General features: G+C 39.1%; 1 protein-coding gene across 3 annotated transcripts in view; it reads right to left on the bottom strand.

The window, feature by feature from the left end:
- LOC107552316 (neurocalcin-delta B-like) overlaps positions 1 to 13,660 on the bottom strand; it is a 21,370-nt gene extending 7,710 nt beyond the window's left edge. Inside the window, exons 1-4 of one of the 3 annotated variants that reach the window (XM_016234177.1) lie at positions 13,476 to 13,660; positions 5,459 to 5,551; positions 2,333 to 2,729; positions 408 to 513 (exon numbers count right to left, since the gene is read on the bottom strand). In XM_016234177.1, coding sequence (XP_016089663.1) covers positions 408 to 513; positions 2,333 to 2,710 — 484 coding nt within the window. In that variant the 5' untranslated portion in view covers positions 2,711 to 2,729; positions 5,459 to 5,551; positions 13,476 to 13,660. Of the gene's footprint in view, positions 1 to 407; positions 514 to 2,332; positions 2,730 to 5,458; positions 5,552 to 11,347; positions 11,501 to 13,475 lie in introns of those variants that run through there. The other 2 variants (XM_016234176.1, XM_016234178.1) reach the window with 2 other exon arrangements.
- Between the last annotated feature and the right edge of the window lie 13,740 nt (positions 13,661 to 27,400).

Genomic DNA, 27,400 nt, shown 5'->3' with positions numbered 1-27,400 from the left:
TTGAACTGATGGTAAAACTAATGACATTATTTACTGTCTTTACATTTATTTTGAAAGATGAAGCTGGCGATTATGGTAAGGGGCGTTACATTTCTGACGAGTGCTTGCGGTGTTCGGCCAATCACAATGCACTGGGTCAGCTGGCCAATCAGAGCAGACTGCGCTTGTCGGAAGGAGGGACTTTGTAGAAAACGAAGCGTTTGAGAGAGGCGGGGCATAGAGGACCTACAATAATGTACAGTATTTGAAAAATAATGTGTTTTTTGAACATTAAAGCATGTCAACATATTCTGTTACACCAAATACACAAAATAATGATCTTTAAAAAAAGCATCATATGACCCCTTTAAGTGCACATTCTATACAATTAAGCACACTTCTTTTTCACAAGAGTATAGGAAGCTCACCATCACGATTTGTGTCCATCTGGCGGAAGATCTTATCCGTGCGTTTCTCAGGTGTGGACTCGTCCTCTGGCATCTTCATCACTGAAGAAACCATCTTATAGATGGCCTGAGGAAGACAGGTTTCAGCTTTAGAAAAGGTATTACCTCACAAAAAACATGATGTTGTTCAACAAGTGAAAAATTCGACTCATACAGAACAAGACAGAATCTCTGTTCCACAACCTAGTGAGCTTCCTTGTTGTTTACTGCTGCCTACAAAGGCAGCAAACCACTAAGTGTCCTCCCTGTTGCTGTGAGCTGTCGAACAAGAGATTCGACTCTCGGTTTATTTCATTTGGTTTTAGCATGTCGCTAAGATAACAACACAGTACTTTAACTAGCATAACTACATTTATAATGGCCTTTTTATTCCATGATGGAATATTCTGTAATCTTGGATGATTCTGAACTCACTGCAGTGCATTCTGGGATTGGGAAATAATGCATGCAGTGCTGCTTTAGAATCTTCTAGCAGTAGGGTTTTAGAATTGCTATCTTTTGGTTTGGGAGTGCAGCTAAGATGCTGTTAAGGTCTAAGCAGGCAGTGAATCTTATTAGAGAGAATTAGAGGACTCTGGGTATGATTTAGAATTGGAGCGGTCACTTCCTAACTTTTTCAAAGTAACCATAACAACTGCTTTTCCCAGAGAACTGAACGAACTGAAAAGAAAATTACAGCCATTTGCTTGCACTCAGCTGTCAGATTCAGAGAGTGCATTTCACCAATTGCTCCAATAGCATGAAATTTACCTAAATATGAGCAAAAGGTAATTGGCTGCTGCACTCAACTCTCCCTAATTGAGCAAAACATCATGCGCAACTGAAAACTGATAATTTTCTGGTCTAAAAAACAGGATAATAAGGCACAAGCCTAAAATCAGACATTTCCTGGAAGCATGTTGATAGTATTGATTTGCCATGTTATTCACTGAAAAGGTTGGAAATCTCTTCTCTGTAAAGTCAAAAGAAATGTGTTTTTGCACACTGGTTGATTGATAGCGATATAATTTCAGGTGATTACATTTCGAAAATAAAGCCATTGTGTTTCGAGCAAAAACTTGTTAAATTTCAAGGAAAAAAGTCAAAACAATATAACAGTCGAATGTTTATTCTCAACATTTCATTTCGACTTTTTTCTCGCATTTGAACGAGTTTAATCTCGCATTATAATGACTTTAATCTCGAGATGGTTTTATTTTTTTTTATTTTTGCTCGGCCCTAATCCTCTTCCGTACCTTTGCGTTCCGCTGTAAGTAAATGAAAAAAGACAACATATACTGTGCGTTTGTGGTCTGCTCTCCCAATTTAATTTACGATATAATCCATGAATGATTCCCTGGAATGCACCAAGAATCTTTCATCTTTTCATCTTTTCATCCCCAAATCCTCATGTCTCTTTCCAGGTTTGTTTTCACACGGATGCTGTGAAATGTAATTGCCACGATATATAGACATATATTACTATAATGACATTTAACACATCCTTAATATTGCTGCGGATAGAAGGAGGATCTTTGGGAGTTACTCATGGTATGTTGAAAGTAATTTGTTAATGCTTTTACACTTTTAATGAAAATGCTTGTTATTGCATTCATAGAGCGAACCATTTGCTGATTGTTTACAGTCAGTGTAAACGGAAGTTACTCCCATAATTTGCGCAAAGCGTCATGGGGCGTAGGAAAAAAGTGGATAGTAGTTACATTTTCACAAAGGCATGCTAAAATCATTCATAAGAGCGCTAGACAAAGTAATCATCTATATAGCAATGGTTATTAATGAAAACTAAAACATTAATATGTATTGTTGCATGAATAATAAACAACCCCCCTAAACTATTGTATAACATATATTTGTGCTTCAACCGAGAGAGAGTCACACTCACACACCTGTACAATCTCCAGCATTTCCGCCTTGCTTATGTATCCGTTGCCGTCCAGATCGTACATACTGAAGGCCCACTTCAGCTTCTGGTCCAAACGGCCGCGTGACGTGACGCTCAGGGCGATGATGAACTCTCTGAAATCTATTGTTCCGTCTCCATTGGCGTCGAAGGTTCGGAAGACGTGCTCTGCAAACTTTGACGCGTCTCCATAGGGGAAGAAGTTGCCGTAGATCTTCTTGAATTCCTCCATGCTGAGCGCGCCGCTGGGACAGTCCCGCAGGAAGCCCTTGTACCACTCTTGGATCTCATGCTCAGTGAAGTCTGAGTTTTCCAACAGGTCCTGTATCACCTCGGGACGGAGCTTGCTGTTCTGCTTTCCCATGCTGATGGTGTGGTTTCAACTAGAGAAGAAGAGAAGAACTGTTAGTTAAGGGTCTCACAGTAAGTACAGTAAATAGCCTACTCTCGTTTGAACTCACCCTTAGTAAATATGAAATAGGTTTAACTTGATCACATTTAATGCAAGATTAAAAACAGCATTCATAGCAAAGAAACAACCTACACGCTCTTAAAAATTCATCAGTTCATTTGAGTTTCCCAAAAGAAGCTTTTGGTGAACAAAGAACCATTTTTTACTACTTTTACTACCATTTTTTACTTTCTACTAAGAAGTCAACATTTTAATAGTCTTAAGTACATTTTTCGAAGCCAAGTCCATATCTAGAAATCAAACGTTTTAAATTAGGCTACCTTACACATCCAAGATTGTGGGAACCCTGTTTCTTCAGAAAAAAATGGGTGTTGAGGTGGTGAAATAAAATAAGAACTATATGGATTTTTAGTTGCTCATTTTAGTACTTATTTTGTCTTAAGTCATCTTAAAGCTCGCTTATAAGTTTGCTAAGGCCCCCTAGTGGGCCCCGGTTTAGGACCCCTGACTGTAGAGGAAAGAAAATGGCAAAAGAGGTCTCGGTAACACTTTACTTAAAGCCTTTTATGTATAATGCATTATAAAAGTAGTTTTAATGCCTTGAAATGCACCTTATACTGCATTGTACACTCTCATGAACAACTGTAACCATAATTAAATTCTTTGTTACACTATGCATTTTAAATTTGGTTATACTTATTTACAAGAAGATATAATGTATAACAATGCACATTATGAATAATTATAATGCATTATAGCCTTAAATAACCCTTTATAATGCATTATACATAAAGGCTTTAAGTAAAGTGTTACTGAGATCTCTTTAAATATCTAAACTGTTTCTCCTAGACCTCTTAAGCTTAAATGGAGACTTTTTCTTAAATCTCCACTTCCTCAGATTTTTATCATAAGAAACCCCCCCCCCCCCCAGTAATCTCACATGTGAAAGAGATCTCAACATTCAGACTCAGAACTGATTTCAACAATCTTTGCTTTTCTCAGATTTGCCACGATACCACAGGCTGCCATTAAAACTCAAACAAACTTAAATATTTCTTAACATTTTGTTCCAAGATCAATGCTCTGATCCGATTCTGTCCACATACATTTTATAGCTCTATACAATGTCATTTCTTTGTAATCATTTTTGAAATGTACTAGCAACGAAAATAGTTTCAAAGTAAATCCTACATACATCCCACATAATCCTACAACATTTTTTTTGAGTGTACTGTCACTTTATATCAACAGCTTTCTCATTTGAGTCAGTTCCTTTTGAATTTTTTTGGAGACAATGACAACATTCTCGGTTAAGTCTCGTGAGCGCTTTAGTAAACATACACAATGCCTAAACCCTGACGGGATGAGTCCCTCGCTCTGAACATACTATTATGAATGCAAAGCACACACATCTGCCAAGTATCTAAAATTTCTGAACTTTCCATTGGTAGACCGCAGTGATGCTCTCACCTGCTGCAGTGTGTGTGTGTGTGTGTGTGTGTGCAGCTGCACCCAAATCATTTCCTGATGCAAATCTCTCATAAAATCCCACGTGCTTGCAGCCCTACACACATATGATCGTGAGAGCATATTTTAAGGTAATTCTATAAAATGGGTGTTTTCCTAATACAGCAAGGCGAAGCTGGAAAAAAAATCCCTATGATATTAAAAAAATACAAATAAAATAAAGTTGGATTTTTGTAGTTATATTCGGAACAATGTCTATTTTAACATATAAAAATTGTGTGTGTGTGTGTGTGTGTGTGTGCAGCTGCACCCAAATCATTTCCTGATGCAAATCTCTCATAAAATCCCACGTGCTTGCAGCCCTACACACATATGATCGTGAGAGCATATTTTAAGGTAATTCTATAAAATGGGTGTTTTCCTAATACAGCAAGGCGAAGCTGGAAAAAAATCCCTATGATATTAAAAAAATACAAATAAAATAAAGTTGGATTTTTGTAGTTGTATTCGGAACAATGTCTATTTTAACATATAAAAATTGCATTAAACATTCATAATAAAAGTAATTTTTATATGCATTATAAATATAGACACAAATGTTATAATGACTCTTTATTCTCATCCATATCCACTGAAAGTGAAGGGGGACAAAAAAATAACATTGGGGAGATTAAGAGATGGAGCAACTGAACCTCCTCTTGTAAACAAGAAGCAGCCCATCAGTTTGCCATTCACTGCTCCTCACATAGCGCATGTGTACATCCAGCTCCACGCTATTTATACAGCGTGCTTATTTATGTCTTATTTAACAAAATGATGTGAAAGAAGATAAAATATCAAAAAGAAATTAAAAAAAGATACATATATAAAAAAATCTTTAAAGTTCAGCTCACATTTCCGTTATGCGTGCCACATCTGTTTCTCTTTCACTGTCACATGTTATAATGACTCTTTATTCTCATCCATATCCACTGAAAGTGAAGGGGGACAAAAAAATAACATTGGGGAGATTAAGAGATGGAGCAACTGAACCTCCTCTTGTAAACAAGAAGCAGCCCATCAGTTTGCCATTCACTGCTCCTCACATAGCGCATGTGTACATCCAGCTCCACGCTATTTATACAGCGTGCTTATTTATGTCTTATTTAACAAAATGATGTGAAAGAAGATAAAATATTAAAAAGAAATTAAAAAAAGATACATATATAAAAAAATCTTTAAAGTTCAGCTCACATTTCCGTTATGCGTGCCACATCTGTTTCTCTTTCACTGTCAGTATGTGCTTGTAGGAAACTGTCAGTCAGAAACGGTGAAACTGCTTTGATGCTGGAATTAATTAGGGAAATAAAATTCAGCCAACTAGTTGTGAAGTTATTAATCATACCAGTCAGAAAGTATTCTTTCCACTTTTGGAAATGTACTGCATGTAAGAAAATATGTGACCCTGGAGCACAAAACCAGTCGTAAGGGTCACTTTTTCTAAATTGAGATTTATGCATCCTCTGAAAGCTGAATAAATAAGCTTTCCATTGATATATGGTCTGTTAGGATAGGACAATATTTGGCCGAGATACACTATTTGAAAATCTGAAATCTGAGGGTGGAAAAAAAAAATCTAAATATTGATAAAAATCCTTAGCAATGCATAGTACTAATCAAAAGTTAAGTTTTGATATATTTACGGTATGAAATTTACAAAATATCTTCATGGAACATGATCTTTACTTAATGTCCTAATGATTTTTGGCATTAAAGAAAAATGGATAATTTTGACCCATACAATATTGCTACAAATATACCTGTGTTATGACTGGTCCTGTGCTCCAGGGTCACATATGTAAATAATATAACTAAAAATAATGACCTTAGCTTGTCATTCATTTTGATTGGCCCCTTACATGATTAAACACTGCTGTTTCAAAGTTTGGTGTTCAGGCAGTTTTCTCCCATTCATACTTTTATTCAGTAAATAAGTAGCCTATTATTTAGATCAAACGTAACAGTAAAGACATTAATAATGTTACAAGACAATTCGATTTTAAATAAATGCTGTTCTTTTGAATGTTTTATAACTATATCAAAAAATCAGTATCATGGTTTCCACAAAAATATGAAGCAGCACAACTGTTCTAAACATTGATAATTTAATGTAATATAATGTTTTTTGAGCAGCAAATCAGTATATTAGAATGATTTCTGAAGGATCATGTGACACTGAAGACTGGAGTAATGCTGCTGAAAATTCAGCTTTGATCACAGAAATAAATTACATTTTAAAATATATTACAATAGAAAACAGTTATTTTTTAAATCATTTAAATTATAATAATATTGATTAAATAAATGCATCCTTCCCGAGCATAATATACTATTTTCAAAAAGAATAATAATAATAAAAAAACAATATAGAAAGAAAAAAAAGAAAAAGTAGTGTACAGTAGTGTATATTAAAAAACAACAACATTGAATTATATGGCCATGCATGGGAACCTAAATTGTATTGCTCAGATGTTGCTTTGTCAATGCTTGTTATTTTTCTAATTCATTGAAATAACAGTTTCTCTAAACAAAATGTCCTGTGTTCACCATCTAATAGTTTTTCTGCTAAAACATGGGCACACCATTAGACCATTTATTTTGAACACCTATAACTGTTCTCTGAACAATTGCTGTATTCTCCCATGATCCTCTGAGGCCTGATCAAGCCCAGTGCTCATCCTCATATGAACTAAAAAGCCCCTGCTGACCGCTGTATCCCCTCTCTATAAAACCAGCACCTTCACACACACACACACTTCCTCCACCCATCCAGTCTGAGCACCAAAGCACATCAGAGCAATTTGTCCACAGCAGACTTTTGTGCCGCCCCTGTGGATAAAAGCATTGCGATCAATCAGAGTTTAATTGCTTAATGGATATGCAGCATTTGTATTACGTTCCACCCATTGCCATGGTAACACAGTCTAATCTCACTGTTAGTGAAGCACAAAACAGTCGCATTTGAAGCGACTTTGTATTAAAAATGTGCCTTCAACAATAGGACTTATGGATGCATAAAAATGATAGGATGTTTCTTTTGGAAGAAAAATAAACAAAATACATTATCTGAAGTTAAAGTCACCACATTGCCTAAAGTTGAATGCTCATGTCAGGGTTTGGTCCAGAGACGTGTCTCTTGGTCTGACATCACTTCTGATCCTCCTCAGGACGCGCCGTGTTCTTGCGCCCCTGAGCTTAGCCTGTGTTTATAAAGCAGATCTCTGATGTTCTTGGACTCCAGGGTCAACAGCTCAAAGATCTCGGTCTCAAATTAACCTTAAGACTCTTAGAGCCTCCAATCGGCCTGCGGAGACGTCACGCTTATATAACGCCGGCCCACAGACACAGGTGGACACAAGACACTGATGTCCCGAGGACAGGTGACACGTCACACCCACCAAACAATCTGTTTTCATCAGCACAACTAGTTTAGAGAATAATACTTCTCAAGCAAGAATATCAAACAAGATGAGACTGGTTAAAAATAACCAGTTGAACTATATATATATATATATATATATATATATATATAAAAATAAAAATAAATACAACTAAACATACAACTAAAATAAAAAGACAAAACTAAAAATAAAAGGTAATTGAAAATATTAATAAATACTACTGCAGAAATAATACTAAAATAATACTTTCTGCCAGTGGGATAAAAAATAAATCATGATATACTATCCAAAAATATCACAGAATATACTATGCAGTCGTTTAAAGGAGTTATTTTACTGGACAAGACAAAAAAAAAAAGATTGATTATTGATTTATTTATTGATAAATAAATAAATAATGACTGGCTGAATGAATGATGGAAGTTTAAAGGATTAGGTTTACATGATGTTTAGCAATTTAACATTTTCAGAGAAAAGGAATCAAATGTTACAAGCTGAAATCAACCATCAATCAAAGATGAGCATCAGAGCTCAGCTATTTTCATTTTCACCTTTGATGCATTCAGCAACCAAACCAATGACTTGTGCATGTGACATGTTGACAGACTTCCAGAAGCATGAGCCATCAAAACGATATAAATTAATATTCTCACTCGAGCGGCCATACAAACGATGCAACAAGGCACAGGAAGGCGCAGGTCATGTGATACAAAAGTTGATACCTCCCCTCCATTTCCTCCACCCTTCAAAACCACAGAGGCCAAATGAAACCACAAGCTCCGAAACTGAACTATGACTGTGGAAATTGGCAGTGCTGCGTTCGTGAGGGGGGTACGCAATTAAAACTCATCAAATGCTCTCATAGTTTCCTTGTTCTTTCCCAGGCTCACCAAAATAAACATACAGCGCTGTGTAAGAACAGCATTTCTGTTATCACGGGCATATCTGGTGACATTAGTCAATGCGGAAATTTCCTTCACATCAGCAGACATCGACAGCGCTACATTTACACTGCTGTGTTCAATAAGTGTATGCTAAAATTACAATCAAGGGGAAAAATCAAGTCAGCATTAGCAGACCTTTGGTTGATGGCTAGCATGTGCAAAATGAAAATGAATCAGCATCAATGATTAATGTTTAGTTATGAATTTCATGTCTCTCACACATAGCTATTAACTGTACGCCAACCCTTGCTCTACTGTCGGTTTCTGTGGCTCATTGCTGGCAACTCTTCACCTCAATCTGCACTTGACATCTGTGCTATGCTATCACCAAACACATTACACATCAATATCAATTTATGTCTCATTTATAAACATTTAGTTTTTGGTTTCAACTGTGTTTCCAGTGTTAGGACATATGATTTCACAGGTTTTAAAAAGTACACTTAAGAATAACTTATGGAAATAATGAAATATTAGCATGAAACAATAAATAAATGATTAAAACCGTCTCTATAAATTTAGCTTTTGATCTTGTTTTAAGAGTTTATATATATATTTTTACTGGAAAATAATGAATTATAACTTTCCTTTAACTTCACATGTTTAATTTCCTTTAGCTAACTAGCTAACAAATCTGCTTTCCCTCACAATCTCTCTCTCTCTCTCTCTCTGTGTCTTTGTACCTGCAGGATTAACCCAAGGTTCTGCAGGGCTAATCTGAGGCAGTAGGGTATAAATATAGACTCATGTCTGTTATGTAAGGGCCACTAAATATCTTATACCAGGTATTGGTGATAAAGAATGCAGCAGGTATACTGTACACATTGGATTCCACTGGTAATGGAAAGTCAAAATCACAAATGTTTTGAGACATTCATTACAGACCGCCCAATAGTGCACATATGAAATAAAATATGCATTGTAAAATGAACCCTTTATTACGGAGCCCCGCACATGACATGCAAGAAAAAATAAATAAATTGTGCGCATGATTTACTAATTCGTTCCCTCAATGTACTAAATCGTGCACTCGATCACTATTTTGTTCCCTCGATTTGCTAATTTACAATTTAGTAATTCGTTCTCTCGATTTTTGAATCGTGTGCACGATTTAGCAAATCGAGGGAACGAAATAGTAAATCGTGCGCACGATTTAGCCTACAATTTTTTTCCTGCGTGCCATGTGCGGGGCTCTGTACTTTATAATTAAAAGTATAAAAGTTTTTAAAAATAAGCCGGAATTCTGCATGCATGTAGAAAGTCTGTGATTGTTATATGAGGATTTACAGGCCCAGGCTAAAATGGTGACCTTTTCTCTCGGTGTGACTTCTGCTGAGATCTTTGCCTTCACTAAATGGTTTCAAAACTAATGTATGGAACTTTAAATAAGAGAAACATGTCAGATTAACATTTGTGCAAGTATAAGCAGTCGAAAGCTAGAGGAAAGTGACGTCCTAAATGTTTCGCTTGTATGAGAAAAATTCAGTGAATGTACTTGAAAGTAGTTATAAATATCACACACTCTCGGCTGACAGTACTGAGGTCGTTGAAGGTCCATATTTCCTGTCTGAAGAAACAGCAACTCTATATTAATACCCAGACTTTTGACGTAAAGCATTTTTGTCTAGTTCAAATGTAAACGTCCAGCCATCAATCTAAAATTGTTAACTGCTTGTAAACTATCCTTGCTTGACCTCGACACAGTCCTCCATCCATCTGTGAGTACGGCATTGAACGTCATCGCCAGCCGCGCTCGACATTTCCTGCACATGCTCTTAGTGTAAATATTTGCAAAGCCCCTATTTTTGGAAACAAATTTTTTGTAGGGTTTACAGTTCGAAATCATGGTCAATTACAGCAATAGAGGCTTCACATGATGAACACAAACAGAAAATGCCTTTACATTACAGCCTCAATGCACACAAATTGAATGTAGAGGAACTCAAGTGTGAAATCACGATCGCTCGACACCACGGCTCATTACAAAGTGCCATTACCGTTCTCAGCTGCTGTCACTGTGAATGTACGTACTTGAGCTGAACATTACAGTAATAACTGTACACTCAGTATCATTAAAAATACACACAATCCTCATAAGATTCAATCCAAACACCGCCACATTCACATGCTCCATCATGCTCCACTGAGACTCAAACGTTCTCAGGATCTAATGAAGCATTTTATAAGTGAGACAAGTCACAGTACACGCTTTTACCACCTTTATACTGAAGCTGAAACTCAGAGATGTGGACGCTTCATATTGAACTCTTAAACAGAAGACATTAATGGACAGCATTGGTCATAACACTCTGTTCCCGATCACTGCAACCAGTCTACATGATTTAGACATCTAATACATAAATAATGTGTCCTTGATTTTTATTTTATTTTAAATTAATTTAATTTTGGTCAAAATCAAGCTAGCCTATAAAAAGAAGGTATAGATATATACAGTATACTTCAGATTTCCGTAATATGTCAAATAATATGTTGTTGGATTGTTAACATCAAGATATAATTATTATATTATATACACAAACAGAAATATAGATAGATAGTACGAAAACTCCTTTTTGGACCCTTTATTTTTAACAGTGTACGGTCTGATATGCCATGTCAACTACCCACAGACAGTTTGAATTGAATAGATTCCAAGGCAGCTTTTACAAAGAGTGTCCTACAAGCCAAATAGAGCCAAAGTTGACAATAGCAAGAAAAGCATTCACCTTCTGACCCACCTTGATGTAAATGATGCACTTCAGTTTCACCTGGACCTTGTGTAAGTCGCCAGCTTTCTCTCCTCTTCTCTTTCCTCTCTATATCAGCTCTGTATGTCGGCAGCTCTTCACAGGAAACTCTCTGAACAGACACTCCCCTCTCCCTTTCTACATTTCCTTCTCTATCTCTCTTTATTTCGCTCTACTAAACTCTCTCACAAAGCCGAGCGTCTCGGTTTCCACATCCCTGCAGACTGTCACATTTCTTTCCAAGCGCCCACTTGCGTCTTCTCAAAAACCCTCTCGGAAAAGTACATGTGCTTTCTGAACAGCCCATCAGATCTAAAACATTAACGTCACCGTGTAGCCTACATGCATGCCACAACAATGCGAAAGGGGGAAAAAGAGCACCTCAACAACTTCCTGCAACCTGAGATGTTAAGTGTTCTGAGAGCAAGTTTGCTTCTTAACCTGAGTTCCCAACTGACTTTATCTGATTCCTCTTCTGTTTTTCAGTGTACTAGTGACCAACCACTCTATAACGAGAATTAAGTCATTTAGAGCAAAAGGCTTATTTCCTCTTTCACACAAATCCATGTGACTTTGAAACAATAGAGTTGTTATAACGGCAGTGTGACTTTGCACATGCATTAAAAGGTAACACTTTAGTATAGGGACCAATTAGTGCTGGGCGGTATGACCAAAAATGTATATCACGGTATTTTTCAAAATTATACCGGTTTCACGGTACATGACAGTTTTTTTTTTTCATGCATGACCATGTATGTATTGCGGTATTTAAAAAATTCATATCATAACAAAAATAAACACCGGTATTCGGTATGAACCGGTATACCGCCCAGCACTAGGACCAATTCTCACTATTAACTTTAGCATGCCTATTGTTAACATATTGGCTGTTTATTAGTGCTTATAAAGCAAATATTCTGCATGACCATATTCTACATCACTAATCCTACCCAATATTTAAACTTAACAGCTACCGTACTATTAATAAGCAGCGAATTAGAAGTTTATTGAGGCAAGTCGTTAATGGTTTGTTAATAGCGAGAATTGGACATTAAAATAAAGTGTGATACATTAAAATGTTTGCACAGATATAATCTAAATTTTTGAGGGGTTTTAAATTAGAATTGATGAGCTTATGTTAGTCTACTTATTGTAGTGAACTCAAACTTAAAGCTGAAGGGTGATTCAAAAATGTGAAGAATGTTGTTCATGGACATTATTTGTCGACTACACTGTAAATACGTTTTTTTTTAGAGATTATTAGAGTATGTTTTACAAAGAAACAAACACTACTTCAGACATGAAAACTGCATGCAAATTCAATGTCGCTGGTCATTTCTTTGTAATTAATTGTATAATTTACAAGCAATTTCTGAGTGAAAATTGCTTCTAAGCCATTCTTTCCCCAGTGTATGTGTCCAAGCTATCTCTCTAAAAAAAACTGTAGTATATACTACTGTGTATATGGCACTTTAAAGTGCATGCAATGTAGCTCAGAACTCAGATCTGGTCTTGTTCAGGTGATCAGATGTTCCTCTTGTGAAATCAGGTACACTCTAAAAAATGCTGGGTTAAATATAACCCAACGCTGGGTTAAAAATAACCCAACGCTGGGTTAAAAAGGGACAAACCCAGCTATTGGGTTGTTTTGACCCAGCTATTGGGTTGTTTTGACCCAGTTATTGGGTTGTTTTGAACCCAACCGCTGGGTCAAAACAACACAATAATTGGGTTTGGCCCTATTGAACCCAACATTTTAGAGTGTAGTGTCCCTCCTCTAAGCCTTATGTTCCAGGATTTATCCAAAGCCAAATGGTCTGAAAGCCACTCGGGTCAGTCGCCTTCCAGCACTCTTGTCAGTTCCAGGTTGGATAAAGGAGGGATAAAACCGAACCTTCATTCTCCACACAGAGATCCTACCAATTCATATAGTTGCATCCTGTTCACGTTCAAGCAAACGCTTGCTTCCTTTCATCCAAACCTCACAGGATACCGAAAAACTGGACTGTCTCTTTTCAATTTCACGTCCACTGACAGTGCATCAGTGCACGGCCAGCATATACCAGACTTCACCTGCAAGAAAAAACAGCAAAACATGCACAAAAACGAGAGAACTCACCTTAGGTGGTTGTTCTGGTGCTGTGCCGTGAGACTTTAGATGGCCATAACCTGGAGAGCTCGGCAGGGAAGAGGCGTTGTGTGGCCTCAGTGCTGATATGCAGCCACAGGTATCAGGAGCAAGCTTTGATGCAACCGGCAGCTCCAACGAGAAGCTCCACAAGACTCACCCGCAGCTTAGTTCAGAGCACCAACCTGCCTCCCACAGTGACGTCAAAGCTGCTGGTCACATGACCTGCCTGAAAAGCCTATGAGAGCCACAGTTGCCCTGGCAACAAGAACTTGGCATTGACTCTTGCTGTCACTCCTCGAGTACTTCTTAAAAAGTCAGAAAATACAACTACACTGAAAAAATTATTCATTGAATTTACTACATTTTTTTTAAAGGCAAGTGGTTGCAATCTATTTATTTTAGATACATTTAAATAAACAAATTTAGTTGACTAACTTTACTTTTTTTTTTTTTAAATGGAGCTAAAATAAATTGTTTGCAACCACTTACCTTAAAACAATTTAGTATCATTTATTTTCAGTGTATATGTACAGTATTTATGCTTGTTTGAGATACACTTAAAAATGCTCAATATGCATAAATATGAAGATGTATAGAGCTATTTCATGCAGAAACACATGCACTTGTTTCATGTATGATATAGTGTGTGTGTTTGGTTTTCAAGAAACAACTTTCTTTTCTGCAAGGGCTTTGTTGTCATGATCACATTGTGATGCACAGGACAGGAGGAGAGGGTTAGCGTTAAGAGCAGACGTCCCTCACATTGGAGGCCATGCTTTACTTAAGCTGATTAAAGGGAAGTCAAAGCCTCCTCTCATTAGCCTTAAATGTACAGACACTTTTTAAGGCTACTTGCTGAGTCAGTCATCTGCATGGCACTCGAATTGCTCCCTCAATGCATTATAACAAAACACGGGTGCACATGCAAAATACAGGCTATAGCATCTCACGCAGACATCCACAGAGTGATTTGCATTCGCAATCTGTGAAACATAATATGACATAAAACTTGCATAACCAGCGCTGTTTGATCATATGCTGGTGCTGATATATGGAAGAGCGTTGTATTGCTCAGAGGATGCTCTTTAATAGCTCAGGAGACTTAATAATTGAGTTCTGTTGTTTCATTTAAGAATCAGCTTTGACTGATGTTTGAAATTATGAAGAATATAATGAGAAATAGTTGAGGTCATAATGAAATTGTTGCATGGCAGACTTTCTTGGCACAATGTTGAGGGTCTTTTTCATTAGGAGAAAAATCAGAGAAACGGGAGGCTTATTGTAAGCTAAAGTCTCCATTTGATCTCCATTGCATCTCTTTGCTGTCTAAGAGAAACAAATGAGAAACTAAAAAAAGATTTGATTTGTGATTTTTGCTTTTCTATGGGTTTGAATAAAGAATTTGACTTCATATCGAGCTCTTTGACTTTTGATTGCAGACTTTGGTGTCAAGACAAATCTGAGCCCCATTTGAGACCTTGTTGAGATCGGTTATGAAACTCTAGAGGAGACATACTGTATTACTGGGGTCTTTTTTTCAGGGGAAGAGTATGAGAAGCAGAAGACTTTGACAAGACAAAGAATTTGATGAGAAATATAGGAGGTCTCTTATTGCAGACTTTTGGTGTCTGTTGAGATCTCTTATGGACCTCTAGAGAGAATATGAGATTTCAGAGGTCTTTTCTCAGGAGTAAAAACCAAGAAGTGAAAGACTTGCACAATAATCTATTTGACTTTCATTACATCCAAAGGAGAACTGACTAAGGAGGATTAAGGAGATCTAATTTCTGTGAGAGTGGACAACCTAGTGGATTTTTTTTTTTAATGCTATAAGGTTACATTTGTGGTCATGGAAGAAATTGATAAAATCTTTGAGTTCACACTGAGATATCTGAATCAAACTCTAGAAAAGACAAGTAAAGTTAGGGGGGGGGGGGGGTTGGACAGAAGTAGACAGAAGTAGAAGGCTCTCAAGTAGATACATCTGAGATATTTTAGACATCTCATTTGTGATTTTTCTTTCATATGAGTAGATGGTTCTCCAGCTAACCGGATGATGCTTGCTGGATATAAACTGGCCTTGTCTATCCTGTAATGTTGGGGTTCTGAGCCGCAGCTCCATCAGCCGGTCCATGCACAGCCACGGGCTCTTATCTTTAGATAACGTCAGCTTTAGCATGGATAATGAGAGCTGTATGGGAGGGCATAGCTCTCAATGATTATCTGTTACCTAACCATCCGCTTACACACCACAGGGGGGGGGGGGGGGGTGTTGGACAGAAGTAGACAGAAGTAGAAGGCTCTCAAGTAGATACATCTGAGATATTTTAGACATCTCATTTGTGATTTTTCTTTCATATGAGTAGATGGTTCTCCAGCTAACCGGATGATGCTTGCTGGATATAAACTGGCCTTGTCTATCCTGTAATGTTGGGGTTCTGAGCCGCAGCTCCATCAGCCGGTCCATGCACAGCCACGGGCTCTTATCTTTAGATAACGTCAGCTTTAGCATGGATAATGAGAGCTGTATGGGAGGGCATAGCTCTCAATGATTATCTGTTACCTAACCATCCGCTTACACACCACAGGCATGCTCTGGAGGAGCTGCTATTTCAGTCAGAGGTGAAGAGTAGTCCAGGCTACTCTCCTGCTGTCATTGCTCTGTGTGTGTGTGTGTGTGTGTGTGCAGGTTTGTCCTTTACTCACTTTGCTCCAAAGACAAGGCTTTAGGGTTTATCCTGTGAACACATTGGAAGACTTCAGTTCATGTGAGTTTTACAATGTCAGCAAAAAGGTGATGGTGAGATGATTTCCTCTTAATTTCAAACTTATTAATATCACAATGAACTCAGAATGTGGTTTTCATTTACAGATGGTCAGCAGTTCCTAAATATTACATCTAGGCTACAAATAATAGCCTATAGTCTACAGTAAATAGAGTGCTGTAGGGATGGCGCAAAAGTCAGAGGGTTTTTTGAATGGGTTTTTGGTTAAATTTTTGTTTTTTTGGGTCTGCGGTGAACACAAGCTCAAGATATTTTCATGTTTTATTCTATGACACAAAATTCATCAGTAAAACCCCTTGTGATTTTTTAAAGCATTTACTTTTGAAAAAGGTGGTTGATGACAAGTGTCTAAAAGGACTTACAGAGGTTGTTGAGGACATTAAACATCTTTTACTGGGGAAAAAGCAAATGTTTTGGTCACAACCTGACCTTCTTCAGTGCCTAAATCAATTGGACTAAAATTGATAAAAATCCCATAAACTTACATTGGAAAAAAAGAGGTCTGAGCCTTACCAAGAAATGTGTAGCCTCTTTTAACCTGGACCACTAGAGTGCAACAGAAGTAAAAATCACAGTCATTTTCTCCATAGGTGAATTGGTAACCTGCTAATGATAACTTATAATATGTTAAAGACAGACATGTTGTGAGGTTGTTAATTGATGGTATATGCTTTTGTTGAAGCCTTCCATTTGCATTATTTCAACTTATTCTTAAAATAATCATGTTTAACACTGCTGAAAAACTGCCTTATGAGAGAAATATCCACCAGTCAGCGTATCAAAACAAGCAAATCACACTGTGTTGCGTGATTAAACTTTGTTTGGTTCCAAAAACTCTGTAACAAAGATCTCTATGGGACAAATACTCCTAAAAGCAAGGCCGCTGAAAAAGTGAGCAGACACTAATGCGCTCTGTATGAAACCATATGGCAACCAACCCACAAAAGAGCACTTGAGTAACTGCATGTCCTGGCTTATACACTCTTAAAAATAAAGGTGCTTCAAAAGGTTCTTCAAGATGCCATAGAAGAACCATTTTTGTTTCCACAAAGAACCGTTCAGTCAAAGGTTCTTTAAAGAACCATCTCTTTCTTATCTTTTTATAATCTGAAGAGCCTTCTTTCGCCACAAAAAAACCTTTTGTGAAACAGAAAGGTTCTTCAGATGTTAAGGTTCTTTATGGAACCATTTAGACAAAAAGGTTCTTCTATGGCATCGTGAAGCACCTTTATTTTTAAGAGTGTACTCACAACAATCTAGCATCGTGGTGGCAAATTTCGGTGAAAGCAAAACCCCACATTATCAGAAAATGTACAAATGAGGTTTCAAGATGTCTAATCACACCTCTAATGCCTCAAAATGTAATTCTCACAAATGCAGCTCTGTTCGTGATCACACTTTTGAGCAACATTTAGAAATAAGGTGATTCAGTAAAAAGAACAATGCCCTGCAGTCGAAGGTCACTGCTGCGTGCTGAGAGTTTAGGCTGATAGCCAGAGAGAGAGAGAGAGAGAGAGAGAGGGAGAGAGAGAGAATAAAGAAGTGCTCACAAGTGTGCAGGATTAGGTTGAGTGAGCTAAGTGATGCTTGCAGGTGTGTGTGTGTGTGTGTGTGTGTGTGAGAGAGAGAGCAGACAGGTGGAGCTATTAGAAACACATCTTGCCCTATGTGTGCACAGGTATAGGCTACTTCAAACCTTATAATATATAGTATTAATGACATAAAAGCCTCTTTTACATTTATAACGTGTTGTCTAACATGCTAAATCACATGTAATTATAATTTTACCAATAGCGTAATTAGATTTTTTCTTTTGAATAGACATAAAATGTATTTTAAATGTGTTAAAGTTTTAGTAGAATTTGTCTGTCTAGGGAAATAAAAAGGATAAAAAAATTAAGATTTTGAATGTAAATGTAATGAGTAATTTCGTAAAATTTTCCACAGCTGGATATCAAGCCACTCACAGTTTTCATAATTTCCACTCATTTCAACAACACATTGTGCACATGATATGATTTGAGAGTTTAGGCTGATAGACAGAGAGAGAGAGAGAGAGAGAGAGAGGGAGAGAGAGAGAATAAAGAAGTGCTCACAAGTGTGCAGGATTAGGTTGAGTGAGCTAAGTGATGCTTGCAGGTGTGTGTGTGTGTGTGTGTGTGTGTGAGAGAGAGAGCAGACAGGTGGAGCTATTAGAAACACATCTTGCCCTATGTGTGCACAGGTATAGGCTACTTCAAACCTTATAATATATAGTATTAATGACATAAAAGCCTCTTTTACATTTATAACGTGTTGTCTAACATGCTAAATCACATGTAATTATAATTTTACCAATAGCGTAATTAGATTTTTTCTTTTGAATAGACATAAAATGTATTTTAAATGTGTTAAAGTTTTAGTAGAATTTGTCTGTCTAGGGAAATAAAAAGGATAAAAAAATTAAGATTTTGAATGTAAATGTAATGAGTAATTTCGTAAAATTTTCCACAGCTGGATATCAAGCCACTCACAGTTTTCATAATTTCCACTCATTTCAACAACACATTGTGCACATGATATGATTATATTTCACTGTATGAATGAAAATTTACATTTCATTTACATTTCTGACATATTACAGCAGAAATTATTTGGATGTGTGTGTTTGCGGTCTGTAAACATTGATTGAATTATTGTGCTGGTACATTGTGACTTTGATGTAATGAAATAATCAAACGCGGCATTACAGCGCTGGTGCATGTGAACAGAGGGGTTTTGTTCTTACCTCTGAAGTCAGGCCATTATCTAATGCTCTTTAGATAGCACACAGGTGAAGTCTGGCTGCTAAAGTCCCTTTGATCCTTCTTCAGGCACACACACACACACACACACACACACACACACACACACACAGGGGCATCACGCACAAGTGGGAGTGGGGGGGGAGTGGTCATTTGACACACAGCAGCCACGACAGAACTGTATAACTGATATATGCTTGTTTTTTTTCTTCATTTTCTTCGAAATATTTCCAAACGTGGTAACTATATCAGGAAAATCTCGATTCTCAAATATGTGTAAGTAAATGCGTTTTGCACCTTTATAGATTATGTTATTTGATCTATAATGGGTGATGGGAAATCTATTCACTACCAGTGTTGGGGAAAGTTACTTTTAAAAGTAATGAGTTACAATATTGCGTTACTCCATAAAAAAGTAACTAATTATGGTACTTGGTTACTTTTTATGGAAAGTAATGCGTTGCGTTACTTCATGAGTGAGATTAATTAATGCATATTCATATTTATTTTAGATCTACAGTAACATCTTCTGATATCTCTCAACATGGGGACAGGAGAGCTGTCAGTCAAAACATTGGGAAAAAAGTAACTTGCATTAACTCAGATATTCTCTTGTAAATTAAAAAGTAATGCGTTACTTTACTAGTTACTTGAAAAAGGTAATCTGATTACGTAACTTACGTTACTTGTAATGCGTTACCCCCAACACTGTTCACTACACATAAAAACCCATCTTTTTACTTAAAGGTGCAGTAGGAGATCTTGGAAAATGCTAACTTTAGCCTGATAGCACTGAAAGCGAACGTCCCACCCTCCCTGCAATCGCCGTCCAAAGCCACGCCCCCTGAACGCATTTACACTCACAGACCAGAGACAACATTACTACAATAGGCTTCATCAGCGGTTCCCAATTCCAGCCCATGTTCTGAAGTGAGTAAACTTCAACGGATTTCCCTGCTCAGGGAGTAGGGAGCAATGAACACTGTGTAGGGATCATATCGATCGGAACACGGTTCATGCACGTAGCTCACTTTGAACGAGCTGGCGCGAGGACTGGATTAACCGCTGGGCTACATCATGTGTCATTCGCCGGTGAGAAAACTTTAAAAGTACTACAATACCAGGAAGGAAGATCGGGTTGTTGATATTTGTTTGCCATTCTCGCTCTGTCTGCACAGCGTGCGTGAACGCACTGATGACGTATCCTGTCTGCGCGAACAGGGTGCGCAGAGGAATGCTAATACATACGTTGACAGGCAGGTAGGAAAGCCAATTAAAACGCTCAGACCGAGTGTTGATTGGATGAACATTTCTTGGTCCTACACCTTCCACAGAATATATAAATACAGATAAATACATATAGACCACTTAACTTAATGATTGCTATCGTGATGTGAAGAGACTTTCAACCAGCATAACAAAAAATGTTTCTGAAGACAATCACCTATTGCACCTTTAAGTACCAGATATGGGTGTCATGCTGTTTTTATACAGCCTATGGTGTCATGCCATAAAATATTTTTAATACGACTGACTGATTTTAATAACAATATTGTAAGTTTCTAATTATAACACTTTAATTTTACAGAGACAGAGAACATTTACATTATCAAAGAACATTTTCATTCAGTCTAGCCAGAGTTCAGGCACTCTCAAAAACTCCCATTAAAACCACTGAAGCTGTTTACATTGTGAAATGAATATCTTGTACGCACATCTGCACTTTGTTGTTTCTGATAAGAGAATTCGACAGAGCGAGCGAGTGAACAAAACGCCGTGTTTCAGCGATGACTCATCTGTTTGCCTCTGATTGGCAGGTAACATTACAGTCTTAAGGCCTCTATGCTTACATTTAAATATATATATATATACATATTTGTTTTTAAGGAACACCGTCTGATCAATGCCAGAAATTAACCTTATAGGGCAAAATTTGACTCCTTAAAGTTTTTTTATTTTTATTTTTTTTACCTTTGTAATCCCATTTTTCAAACTTTGTTAAATGTATGTCATATTTGGAGCCAAAACATTTAGATTTATAAACTTTTATCAAAAATTAATTGGGCTGCTTTGAAAAAAAAAATGTTTCTGAAAGTAATTTTCAGATGCAACGGGGAAAAATACGGGATAAACACAAACATGAAACTTGTAAATAAAATAAACTGATGTATAGGCTATGTGCAATTTAATAACAGATAGCCGTAGAGTCCTTGTAGCCATGAGAGGTGTGTCCATGTAGATGAGCAAATAAATCTGCATCTTAAGTGGCGTGTGGCGTTAACTTAACGTCGGTCGGCGTGTGGCGTTATTTTAACGCGTGGTGGCGTCTGCCGTTAACTTATCGCCTAACGGCGCTTATTTAACGCCTGGCGGCGTTATGAAAACGGCGTTTTAATATCGATACGGCGGTGGAAAGCGTACGAATTATGACCCATATGGCTTTCCATACTGAACGATCTAACCACACCGGTGCGATTGTATCAAATATAAAAAATATTATTCGGCCATTTTTTGTCTTTTGGAAGCTGCAATCAAAATCCACTTGGCTCACACACACACACACACACACACACACACACACACAGACACACAGACACACACACACACTCACACTCACACTCACACTCACACTCACACTCACACTACATACACCATTTCACATCCTAAAACATGCCTTGTGGGAAACCAATCTTTATGAAACTCATAGATTTGTGTTGATTGGAACAACATTCTAAAATAAATGAAATTAAAAAAATAAATAAACAAATAATACTTAAACTAAAACATCTAGTTTTCATGTAATTAATATTATATATATGATTATATTTAAACAAATTAACATTAAGATTTATTTTATTTTTAACATTACAGTTTTTCTGAATTGCTAAAACACATTTCTTGAAACTATCACTCATTTTCTCAAAACCTTAAACACAAATCCAAATACTCAAACTAAATTCACGAAACCTCTGACTCTTCCATCAAAATCAAACAGTCACTGCAAAACCATTTCACCTGTACTCAAAATCAACCGGAGCTCTCAGATCACACACACACACACACACACACACACACACACGAGTCAGTAAAGAAAACACTACAGAGCATTCATTAGACACCACCGAGAAAAACGGAGAACACAGCATCCAGAACATTACAGAAAAATATATATTTTATTGAGCAAACAATTTTGCAATTCTGTAAAAAAGTATAGTAATTGCAACTGAGTAAGGTGAATATATTGTATGTACTGCAAGAATAGTATTGTGCTGAATATTGAATAGTACTGAATGCTTGTATCTATTCAGCACTTGGATACTGCAAAAATACTGCAGTCCAACTGTAAAGGCCAAAAAGGTCAAATAAAACTCTAAATGAATAGCATGTTACAGTGCACTCAAATACTGTAAGTTGTGCAATTGTAAAATCAGGGTCAATGAGAGACTCATTCTGTCTCAGCATCATGTCTTTGTGCTTGAGTCCGGCCTGAGGACTTTGTCCACATCACAAGTAATGTTGTCTTTTTTTGCTTGACAAAGAGAAAAACCCTCTGGTCTGACAGATCCAGCCTTGATAACACTCTCTAAGCCTTACTCTGTCTCTCCTCCTCCTCATCCTCCACTTCTTACATGTACTCTTCCTCCTCTCCTCCCCTTCTTACATGTACTCTCCCTCCTCTCCTCCACTTCTTACATGTGCTCTTCCTCCTCTCCTCCCCTTCTTACATGTACTCTCCCTCCTCTCCTCCACTTCTTACATGTGCTCTTCCTCCTCTCCTCCCCTTCTTACATGTACTCTCCCTCCTCTCCTCCACTTCTTACATGTGCTCTTCCTCCTCTCCTCCCCTTCTTACATGTACTCTCCCTCCTCTCCTCCACTTCTTACATGTGCTCTTCCTCCTCTCCTCCCCTTCTTACATGTACTCTCCCTCCTCTCCTCCACTTCTTACATGTGCTCTTCCTCCTCTCCTCCCCTTCTTACATGTACTCTCCCTCCTCTCCTCCACTTCTTACATGTGCTCTTCCTCCTCTCCTCCCCTTCTTACATGTACTCTCCCTCCTCTCCTCCACTTCTTACATGTGCTCTTCCTCCTCTCCTCCCCTTCTTACATGTACTCTCCCTCCTCTCCTCCACTTCTTACATGTGCTCTTCCTCCTCTCCTCCCCTTCTTACATGTACTCTCCCTCCTCTCCTCCACTTCTTACATGTGCTCTTCCTCCTCTCCTCCCCTTCTTACATGTACTCTCCCTCCTCTCCTCCACTTCTTACATGTGCTCTTCCTCCTCTCCTCCCCTTCTTACATGTACTCTCCCTCCTCTCCTCCACTTCTTACATGTGCTCTTCCTCCTCTCCTCCCCTTCTTACATGTACTCTCCCTCCTCTCCTCCACTTCTTACATGTGCTCTTCCTCCTCTCCTCCCCTTCTTACATGTACTCTCCCTCCTCTCCTCCACTTCTTACATGTGCTCTTCCTCCTCTCCTCCCCTTCTTACATGTACTCTCCCTCCTCTCCTCCACTTCTTACATGTGCTCTTCCTCCTCTCCTCCCCTTCTTACATGTACTCTCCCTCCTCTCCTCCACTTCTTACATGTGCTCTTCCTCCTCTCCTCCCCTTCTTACATGTACTCTCCCTCCTCTCCTCCACTTCTTACATGTGCTCTTCCTCCTCTCCTCCCCTTCTTACATGTACTCTCCCTCCTCTCCTCCACTTCTTACATGTGCTCTTCCTCCTCTCCTCCCCTTCTTACATGTACTCTCCCTCCTCTCCTCCACTTCTTACATGTGCTCTTCCTCCTCTCCTCCCCTTCTTACATGTACTCTCCCTCCTCTCCTCCACTTCTTACATGTGCTCTTCCTCCTCTCCTCCCCTTCTTACATGTACTCTCCCTCCTCTCCTCCACTTCTTACATGTGCTCTTCCTCCTCTCCTCCCCTTCTTACATGTACTCTCCCTCCTCTCCTCCACTTCTTACATGTGCTCTTCCTCCTCTCCTCCCCTTCTTACATGTACTCTCCCTCCTCTCCTCCACTTCTTACATGTGCTCTTCCTCCTCTCCTCCCCTTCTTACATGTACTCTCCCTCCTCTCCTCCACTTCTTACATGTGCTCTTCCTCCTCTCCTCCCCTTCTTACATGTACTCTCCCTCCTCTCCTCCACTTCTTACATGTGCTCTTCCTCCTCTCCTCCCCTTCTTACATGTACTCTCCCTCCTCTCCTCCACTTCTTACATGTGCTCTTCCTCCTCTCCTCCCCTTCTTACATGTACTCTCCCTCCTCTCCTCCACTTCTTACATGTGCTCTTCCTCCTCTCCTCCCCTTCTTACATGTACTCTCCCTCCTCTCCTCCACTTCTTACATGTGCTCTTCCTCCTCTCCTCCCCTTCTTACATGTACTCTCCCTCCTCTCCTCCACTTCTTACATGTGCTCTTCCTCCTCTCCTCCCCTTCTTACATGTACTCTCCCTCCTCTCCTCCACTTCTTACATGTGCTCTTCCTCCTCTCCTCCCCTTCTTACATGTACTCTCCCTCCTCTCCTCCACTTCTTACATGTGCTCTTCCTCCTCTCCTCCCCTTCTTACATGTACTCTCCCTCCTCTCCTCCACTTCTTACATGTGCTCTTCCTCCTCTCCTCCCCTTCTTACATGTACTCTCCCTCCTCTCCTCCACTTCTTACATGTGCTCTTCCTCCTCTCCTCCCCTTCTTACATGTACTCTCCCTCCTCTCCTCCACTTCTTACATGTGCTCTTCCTCCTCTCCTCCCCTTCTTACATGTACTCTCCCTCCTCTCCTCCACTTCTTACATGTGCTCTTCCTCCTCTCCTCCCCTTCTTACATGTACTCTCCCTCCTCTCCTCCACTTCTTACATGTGCTCTTCCTCCTCTCCTCCCCTTCTTACATGTACTCTCCCTCCTCTCCTCCACTTCTTACATGTGCTCTTCCTCCTCTCCTCCCCTTCTTACATGTACTCTCCCTCCTCTCCTCCACTTCTTACATGTGCTCTTCCTCCTCTCCTCCCCTTCTTACATGTACTCTCCCTCCTCTCCTCCACTTCTTACATGTGCTCTTCCTCCTCTCCTCCCCTTCTTACATGTACTCTCCCTCCTCTCCTCCACTTCTTACATGTGCTCTTCCTCCTCTCCTCCCCTTCTTACATGTACTCTCCCTCCTCTCCTCCACTTCTTACATGTGCTCTTCCTCCTCTCCTCCCCTTCTTACATGTACTCTCCCTCCTCTCCTCCACTTCTTACATGTGCTCTTCCTCCTCTCCTCCCCTTCTTACATGTACTCTCCCTCCTCTCCTCCACTTCTTACATGTGCTCTTCCTCCTCTCCTCCCCTTCTTACATGTACTCTCCCTCCTCTCCTCCACTTCTTACATGTGCTCTTCCTCCTCTCCTCCCCTTCTTACATGTACTCTCCCTCCTCTCCTCCACTTCTTACATGTGCTCTTCCTCCTCTCCTCCCCTTCTTACATGTACTCTCCCTCCTCTCCTCCACTTCTTACATGTGCTCTTCCTCCTCTCCTCCCCTTCTTACATGTACTCTCCCTCCTCTCCTCCACTTCTTACATGTGCTCTTCCTCCTCTCCTCCCCTTCTTACATGTACTCTCCCTCCTCTCCTCCACTTCTTACATGTGCTCTTCCTCCTCTCCTCCCCTTCTTACATGTACTCTCCCTCCTCTCCTCCACTTCTTACATGTGCTCTTCCTCCTCTCCTCCCCTTCTTACATGTACTCTCCCTCCTCTCCTCCACTTCTTACATGTGCTCTTCCTCCTCTCCTCCCCTTCTTACATGTACTCTCCCTCCTCTCCTCCACTTCTTACATGTGCTCTTCCTCCTCTCCTCCCCTTCTTACATGTACTCTCCCTCCTCTCCTCCACTTCTTACATGTGCTCTTCCTCCTCTCCTCCCCTTCTTACATGTACTCTCCCTCCTCTCCTCCACTTCTTACATGTGCTCTTCCTCCTCTCCTCCCCTTCTTACATGTACTCTCCCTCCTCTCCTCCACTTCTTACATGTGCTCTTCCTCCTCTCCTCCCCTTCTTACATGTACTCTCCCTCCTCTCCTCCACTTCTTACATGTGCTCTTCCTCCTCTCCTCCCCTTCTTACATGTACTCTCCCTCCTCTCCTCCACTTCTTACATGTGCTCTTCCTCCTCTCCTCCCCTTCTTACATGTACTCTCCCTCCTCTCCTCCACTTCTTACATGTGCTCTTCCTCCTCTCCTCCCCTTCTTACATGTACTCTCCCTCCTCTCCTCCACTTCTTACATGTGCTCTTCCTCCTCTCCTCCCCTTCTTACATGTACTCTCCCTCCTCTCCTCCACTTCTTACATGTGCTCTTCCTCCTCTCCTCCCCTTCTTACATGTACTCTCCCTCCTCTCCTCCACTTCTTACATGTGCTCTTCCTCCTCTCCTCCCCTTCTTACATGTACTCTCCCTCCTCTCCTCCACTTCTTACATGTGCTCTTCCTCCTCTCCTCCCCTTCTTACATGTACTCTCCCTCCTCTCCTCCACTTCTTACATGTGCTCTTCCTCCTCTCCTCCCCTTCTTACATGTACTCTGCCTCCTCATCCTCCACTTCTAATATGTACTCTTCCTCCTCTCGTCCACTTCTAACATGGACTCTTCCTCCTCTCCTCCACTTCTTACATGTACTCTTCCTCCTCTCCTCCTCAGATTTTTTCCATCTATTGTCCGTATCATCATTCAGTCACCTGTGCCACTTGTGCACTCTGAACCGGCTCATATTTTGTACAGTTGGTTTGATCACATCATTAGAAACAAGTGTGAACAATTTTTAATCGTTGTGTGTAAACGATGACAGCTGTGCTTTAGTTGCATTTAACTTTTGCCACTTGTGTTTAGCATTTTGCAGCACAAATGCATCACAGTGTGATAAGTGTTTAAGTGAATGAGAATGTGTTTGGAGTTTTGCAAATAGAGCCTAACTGCCTGAACGTGTTTAAGGTTTAGCAGAAAGAGTGCTTTATTCGACAGATTGGTTTAAGCTAGTGAGAATTTGGTTCAGAGATTGGGGTTTAGCGTTTGAGCAATTCAGAAAAACTGTAAGATGATAATAATTAATGTTAAAAAAAGTTAAAAATATAAAATATGAACTACAATACAGTTTTAGCTGACAAAACAACACTTTCATTTATTTTAACTTGATGTAAGCCTACTAAAATAACTAAGACTAAACCTGAAATAAAAATGAATAAAAAACTATATCTAATAAAAATAGAAAAGCACACACTGACATTACTGAAACTGAAAAAATAAATACAAAAATAAATGGAAAACACACACACACAAAATAAGTCATTTAAAATCT

The sequence above is a fragment of the Sinocyclocheilus grahami genome, unplaced genomic scaffold (genome assembly GCF_001515645.1).
Source record: "Sinocyclocheilus grahami isolate Dianchi unplaced genomic scaffold, SAMN03320097.WGS_v1.1 scaffold446.1, whole genome shotgun sequence".
Taxonomy (NCBI): Eukaryota; Metazoa; Chordata; class Actinopteri; order Cypriniformes; family Cyprinidae; genus Sinocyclocheilus; species Sinocyclocheilus grahami.
Note: the sequence above shows the minus strand (reverse complement) of the source record. Positions and strands in the feature narration are given on the sequence as shown.